General features: G+C 49.1%; 1 protein-coding gene across 1 annotated transcript in view; it reads left to right on the forward strand.

The window, feature by feature from the left end:
* The window catches only part of myo10 (myosin X), a 204,031-nt gene that overhangs the window by 171,000 nt on the left and 25,442 nt on the right, over positions 1-7,589 (forward strand). Inside the window, exons 23-27 of the mRNA XM_056292618.1 lie at positions 730-948; positions 1,696-1,735; positions 1,922-2,842; positions 3,815-3,935; positions 6,996-7,239. Of these exons, the coding sequence (XP_056148593.1) occupies positions 730-948; positions 1,696-1,735; positions 1,922-2,842; positions 3,815-3,935; positions 6,996-7,239 (1,545 nt within the window). The remainder of the gene's footprint in view (positions 1-729; positions 949-1,695; positions 1,736-1,921; positions 2,843-3,814; positions 3,936-6,995; positions 7,240-7,589) is intronic.

Here is a 7,589-nt window from a genome sequence, read left to right on the forward strand (position 1 = left end):
TTTTCATGACCACTGTCTTTTAACTGATTTAAATGTGGAAACCGGGGTAGGTCATCAGAATTTCATAGCACTTGACTTGTGACCTGGTTGACCTGAGCAGCCACTTGACTTGTGACTTGCTTGACTTATGCAGGGACTCGACTTGACTTGATTCTCACCGCAGTAACTCGGGACTTGCTTGAGACTTGAAGTTTAAAACTTGATGCTTGGTTGTGACTTACTCCGACCCCTGCTCAATACACCATACACTATACAGCGTACACGGCCAATACATTACCAACACACAGTACTGCGTGGCGTGTTTGTGTGTTTAAATGTTGCCGCTTTTCAACAATTGCCCGTCTGGGGACTAATAAAACCTACTTGACTTGACAATACAGTACCAATATGCAAGATGTTGCCAATACACAGTCAACTACCAGCACACAACACACCATAGACTTCCAATGCACAATTCCCAACACACTGGTTCACAATTACACTTACAAAGAAAACACAACATAAAAACACTGACACTCAGGTACACCACTAAACAGTGCATTACCAAAACAAAACATGAATATGCCGATGCTCACTTTCTCAGCAATACCATCCAACACACACACACACACACACACATACATTTATCTAGCCACCATGAGACAACATCCACTCATCTATAAGTTGTGTACTTAAGAGTTGTTGTTGTGTTCTAACAAAGCGTTTCCCTGTGTCTATGGTGATCCATAGGAAGCAGTACAGGAAGCTGCTGCTGTGCATCGTAGTGATTCAGAAGAACTACCGGGCCTTCTACTGGAGGAGGAGGTTCCTGCTCCTGCGCTGGGCAGCAGTCACCTTCCAGAAACGCCTCCGAGGCCAGCTGGCCCGCCGGGCCTACTGCCAGCTGCTGGAGCAGAGGAGGAGAGAGGAGGAGGCGCTCCGCAGGAGGAGAGAAGAGGAGACGGAGAGGTGTGCTTTCCTTCTCCTGATGTATTTGCGCCTTAGTCAAATCAGATTAAATCATGACTGGATTTTATTCTAACTGGCAGGTTAGTTGCACAATGTTTGATCGAACAACAAATCGGACAAAGGACGATTTTACAGTCAGTTTTAGGATGTGAGGCCGTGTGTTTGTGTGGGGGGGGGTAGGGTATTTTCAGTAGGGACCAGATTAACCCCCCCCTTTTTTTTTTCCTCCAATTGTACCCGGCCAAGCCAATAACCCCACTCTTCTGAGCCGTCCCGGTCTCTGCTCCACCCCCTCTGCCGATCCGGGGAGGGCTGCAGACTACCACATGCCTCCTCCCATACATGTGGAGTCGCCAGCCGCTTCTTTTCACCTGACAGTGAGGAGTTTCACCAGGGGGACATAGCGCATGGGAGGATCACGCTATTCTCCCCAGTCCCCCCCCCCCGAACAGGCCCCGACCGACCAGAGGAGGCGCTAGTGCAGCGACCAGGACACATACCCACATCCGGCTTCCCACCTGCAGACACAGCCGGTTGTGTCTGTAGGGACACACGGGGATTCGATTGGGAGACCCCCGTGTTGGTAGTCAACGGAATAGACCGCCACGCCACCTGGACATCTGATTGAAAATAATTTTAATGGTTTTTTTTTCTTCCTCTTTCAGTTTATCGTAAATCATAATGTGCCAAACTATAGCGTTTCAGTCAGTTGATGTCTGTCATCTTGTGTGTTTTGTTTTTGTACAGGGAGAAACAGAAGCTGGAGGCTGAGCGACTCGCTCAACAGGTGAGAAAAACTATTTAGCTGACACGTTTAAGAAATTATTTTGATTTACAATTTAGTCATCTGACCGAAGATCTTACTCAGAGCCAACTGTACTAAGGACCCACACACACATACACACACACGCACACATGCACACACACAACTAACTACAAATGGTTTTAGAGCTGTTTTTTTGGACATTGGCAGGCTGAGATGGAGGCCAGGAGGATGGAGGAGTCCATCGAAGGTGAAGCTGTCTCCTCTCTGGTCCAGCCATCTGCCTCAGCGTCTCAACACTCCCTGCAGGAGCTGCAGTCCTGCCAGGCCAGGGAGGAGGAAGAGGAGGCCATTCGTCCTCAGGAGGCATCTCAAGTGGAGGAAATCCTCCGTCTGGAGCGGGAGATCCAGGCCCTGCAAAGGCAGAAGGAGCGGCAGGAGCTCTCTCTGACTGAGGCCTCACTCCACCGTCTTCAGCTCCTCCGTGACCAGGAGCTCCGGCGGCTGGAGGAGGAGGCTTGCAAAGCAGCACAGCACTTCCTTGACTCGCTTAACTTTGACGAGATCGATGAGTGTGTGCGGAACATTGAGAGCTCACTGGGAGTTGGCGAGGAGGGTGAGGGGAAGGATGATGGGCGGAGGGAGAGAGGAGGAGATGAGGAGGAGGAAGTGGATGAGGGCTTTGGGGCAGAGGACTCACCCAATCCAAGTGAGCACGGCCACTCGGATGGCCAGCGCACCAGTGGCATCCGGACCAGCGATGACTCGTCCGAGGAGGACCCATACGCCAACGACGGCGTGATCCCGCCTGCTGCTCTGCTGCACCCTCCCCTTACCCTCCCATCAGGGCCTCCGGCCTGCCACAGCGCCTCCTCTAGCGGGGACTCTGCCTACTGCCACCCTCAGGCCTCATCCGAGACCCAGTCAGATGAACTGGTGGAGCTTATACCCCCGGATGAGGACTCGGACTATGACCAGGATGACTACGACGAGGGTGCCATCGTGTCCAGCGGCAGTGTGGCGTTGTCCAACCCATGCAGTGGTCAGTGGTCACCTGACTACCATCTTTCCATGGGAACCTACAACAGCTCGGGAGCATACCGCTTCAGCTCCGAGGGTGCCCAGTCATCGGTGGGTATCTTCAAATAGCTCCATTAAGAATTAAATAGTTTTTATATATAAAATCGATGTGAAATGTGTAATGATGTGTAGGGATATGATATATTGTATCATACTATATGCCTGTCTAATCAGCGTAGACTTTAGTAATGAGTGGCAAATCTGTCCATTGTTATGATTATTATTATTATGATTGTGATTATTTTTATGATTATTATCATTAATATTATTGTCATCATGATTATCAACTGACACCACAAGCAGTAGAAACAGAAAAGCTATTATAATAAGATGGATAAGTTTTAACACATCAAGATTTTTGCAAAAATTGATGGATCTGGGGCATCTGGGTGGTGTGGCGGTCTATTCCGTTGGCTACCAACACGGGGATCGCCGGTTCGAATCCCCATGTTAGCTCCGGCTCGGTCGGGCGTCCCTACAGACACAATTGGCCGTGTCTGTGGATGGAAAGCTGGATGCGGGTATGTGTCCTGGTCAAACTCCTCACTGTCAGGTGAAAAGGAGGAGCTGGCGACTCCACATGTGTCGGTGGAGGCATGTGGTAGTCTGCAGCCCTCCCTGGATCAGCAGAGGGGGTGGAGCAGCGACTGGGACGGCTCGGAAGAGTGGGGTAATTGGCCAAGTACAATTGGGGGGGGGGTCCAAAAATAAATAAATAAAATTAAAAAAATTGAAGAATCTTTCGCGGAGTAATTGCCTGAAAGGAAGTAGTGGATGAAGGTTGTTTCTTGGCTCTTTCAGCGACATTACTCCTCAACCATTCTCTTGTTGAAATTACATTTTCCTTTCTCTGAACTGTGTTGTGTGGAGCCTAACGTATTCAGTAGATCACATCAGATCTAGTGTTTATACCAACCAAAAAAAAAATAAAAAAAAATCACGATACCATAATCACAAAAATTCAACCTGCCATCTCAAGCTCCGAGCCACCTCACATCTCCCATCGTTCATTTCTTCCCTCAGTTTGAGGACAGCGAGGACGACTTCGACAGGCTGGACACGGACGACGAGTTGTCGTACCGCCGGGACTCGGTCTACAGCTGTGTCACGCTGCCGTACTTCCACAGCTTCCTGTACATTAAAGGTACGTCTCAGAAACCTCACCCGCCACAATCAACCACACCCAAATGGATCTCATTCCACAGTCTCGACGTTCGCCGCGTGCTAGCCGACTAGCCGAGTCTAAAAACGCAAAACGCCACATACCAGACATGCAGGTGAAGGGTAGCTCTGATGTTGGCGTGTCTCTTCTCCGCTCATCCTCACACTCACAATCAGTTTTACCAGCCAAAATCAGTCAGCACATGCAAGGAATTCAACTTGGTGGTGCCCCGGCAGCTGAACGGTTGTGGTGCATGCCACATAAGCGCAACGTCGCTGGTTCGATTCTGGCCAGTGACCTTTGTTGTGTGATCCGGGGAGGGCTGCAGACTACCACATGTCTCGTCCGATGCATGTGGAGTCACCAACCGCTTCTTTTCACCTGACGGTGAGGAGTTTCACCAGGGGGATGTGGTACGTGGGAGGATCACACTACCCCCCCCCCAGTTCCCCCTCCCCCCTTCTCCTTGTGTTTTTTTTTTTTGTCTGCCACGTCGCTGTCGTCTATCCAATAAAGACAAAAATGCAAAACAAAAAAATCACCTTTAAAAAAAGGAATTCAACTCGATGGATTTTTCACAGAGAGTTCATATTAAACCACCGAATTAAGAAGGAAGAAAAGAAAATGGAATGATTTAACAGGATATAAAAGTTGGAAATTAAAAAAAGAAAATGGTAATAATAATAATAAATCAAAGTTATATAGCGCTGTGGGTGGGTGGAACAAGACAACAGATAAACACAACACAGACATACAGGGGTGGATAGGAAGGGGGCGCTATGAGAGGGAGAAGCGGCAGCCACTCACGACGCCAGCAGTACTCTCAGACAGATACAAGAAAAACACAAAACAACAGCACTGGGGATGTAGATGTTGTGTAGGGGTTTACTCCTGTAGTCTATTCCTCTCCCGAGGTATCCACTAGGTGGCACTGTTTACCCCATAGCTGGGGGCTGGTTCGTGGGCATCAGGGAATATCCACACACACCGGTGGGCCTGCGTACTGCACGACTAGGGGCCAGACCTCCTCCGAGTCCCTACTTCAGCCAGGGTTCAAGGTGTACCCAGTTACCGTGTGTTGCCACGAGGGGGCGCTACATAGGGCTTGCTGTTAGAGAGGCTGTGTACTGGCAGGGAGAGACTTACGTGCTCGGCTCTCCTGTTTGCATTTCTGCTAGCCAGCGGTGAAGGTTGAGAGTGAGACGTGACAGCACAGAACACCACACCAACACACTAGACGCTTCACAACAACCCCACTTCTTACACAAGGCTTGCTCTCTCTCTCTGTTGTTCTCTCTCTGTTGTTCTCTCTCTGTTGTCTCTCTCTGTTGCTCTCTCTCTGTTGTTCTCTCTCTGTTGTTCTCTCTCTGTTGCTCTCTCTCTCTGTTGTTCTCTCTCTGTTGCTCTCTCTCTGTTGCTCTCTCTCTGTTGTTCTCTCTCTGTTGCTCTTTCTCTGTTGTCTCTCTCTCTGTTGCTCTCTCTCTGTTGTTCTCTCTCTGTTGCTCTTTCTCTGTTGTCTCTCTCTCTGTTGCTCTCTCTCTGTTGTTCTCTCTCTGTTGCTCTCTCTCTGTTGCTCTCTCTCTGTTGTTCTCTCTCTGTTGCTCTCTCTCTGTTGCTCTCTCTCTGTTGCTCTCTCTCTGTTGCTCTCTCTCTGTTGTTCTCTCTCTGTTGCTCTCTCTCTGTTGCTCTCTCTCTGTTGCTCTTTCTCTGTTGTCTCTCTCTCTGTTGCTCTCTCTCTGTTGTTCTCTCTCTGTTGCTCTCTCTCTCTGTTGCTCTCTCTCTGTTGTTCTCTCTCTGTTGTTCTCTCTCTGTTGCTCTCTCTCTGTTGTTCTCTCTCTGTTGTTCTCTCTCTGTTGCTCTCTCTCTGTTGTTCTCTCTCTGTTGCTCTCTCTGTTGTTCTCTCTCTGTTGTTCTCTCTCTGTTGTTCTCTCTCTGTTGTTCTCTCTCTGTTGCTCTCTCTCTGTTGCTCTCTCTGTTGTTCTCTCTCTGTTGCTCTCTCTGTTGTTCTCTCTCTGTTGCTCTCTCTCTCTCTGTTGTTCTCTCTCTGTTGCTCTCTCTCTCTCTGTTGTTCTCTCTCTGTTGCTCTCTCGCTCTCTGTTGTTCTCTCTCTGTTGTTCTCTCTCTGTTGCTCTCTCTCTGTTGTTCTCTCTCTGTTGCTCTCTCTCTGTTGTTCTCTCTCTGTTGCTCTCTCTCTGTTGCTCTCTCTCTGTTGTTCTCTCTCTGTTGTTCTCTCTCTGTTGTTCTCTCTCTGTTGCTCTCTCTCTGTTGTTCTCTCTCTGTTGCTCTCTCTCTGTTGTTCTCTCTCTGTTGTTCTCTCTCTGTTGTTCTCTCTCTGTTGCTCTCTCTCTGTTGCTCTCTCTCTGTTGCTCTCTCTCTGTTGCTCTCTCTCTGTTGCTCTCTCTGTTGTTCTCTCTCTGTTGCTCTCTCTCTGTTGTTCTCTCTCTGTTGCTCTCTCTCTGTTGCTCTCTCTCTGTTGCTCTCTCTCTGTTGTTCTCTCTCTGTTGCTCTCTCTCTGTTGCTCTCTCTCTGTTGCTCTCTCTCTGTTGCTCTCTCTCTGTTGCTCTCTCTCTGTTGCTCTCTCTCTGTTGCTCTCTCTCTGTTGTTCTCTCTCTGTTGCTCTCTCTCTGTTGCTCTCTCTCTGTTGCTCTCTCTCTGTTGCTCTCTCTCTGTTGCTCTCTCTCTGTTGTTCGCTCTCTGTTGTTCGCTCTCTGTTGCTCTCTCTCTGTTGCTCTCTCTCTGTTGTTCGCTCTCTGTTGCTCTCTCTCTGTTGCTCTCTCTCTGTTGTTCGCTCTCTGTTGCTCTCTCTCTGTTGCTCTCTCTCTGTTGCTCTCTCTCTGTTGCTCTCTCTCTGTTGCTCTCTCCGCTCTTCTCTCTAAGTCTCTGGTCTAAGCCATCTCATGAACCTACACAGTATGAATCAACAACCTCTTATATCAAACCGCTCTCTCTCTAAAACGTCTCCATTTGCATACTGTCCATCATGAACATGGTGAACCTGCATCCCCTCCCATCTCACCCACCTCTCCGACTCTTCTCTTCCAGGTGGTCTGATGAACACGTGGAAGCGGCGCTGGTGCGTTCTGAAGGATGAGACCTTCCTGTGGTTCCGGGCTAAGCAGGAAGCGCTGAAGCAGGGCTGGCTCCACAAAAAGGGTGGAGGCTCATCCACACTGTCGCGACGCAACTGGAAGCGCCGCTGGTTCGTCCTGCGGCAGAGCAAGCTGATGTACTTCGAGAACGATGGAGAGGAGAAGATGAAGGGGATGCTTGAAATCCACAGCGCCAAGTAAGGAGAGAAGGGAAGGAGGGTGACCGAGAATCAGAATTAGACTTGGTAATGTTGGCCGGGGAGGAATTAAAGGTTTGAAAACCAGGTTTGCGAGTAGAAAGCTTTTGGTTCAGTTCTGCAGAGTTTGCTTTGACTCAGTCTTCCAGAGTGGACTTTGAGGGATGACTACATCTTACACTGAAACGATGAAGATGATGGTCAGTAGAATTACTAGAACACAATGCAACACGTGCCCAATTACAAGGAAGTCAGGGGTTAGAGCCACAGAGTCCTGATAGTGTAGTCCTTTGACCCCAGAATAATAATGTCAGAGGGGTGGGGGTGCGTCCATATTCGGGAAGAGATTT

The sequence above is a fragment of the Lampris incognitus genome, chromosome 14 (genome assembly GCF_029633865.1).
Source record: "Lampris incognitus isolate fLamInc1 chromosome 14, fLamInc1.hap2, whole genome shotgun sequence".
NCBI classification, from domain to species: domain Eukaryota; kingdom Metazoa; phylum Chordata; class Actinopteri; order Lampriformes; family Lampridae; genus Lampris; species Lampris incognitus.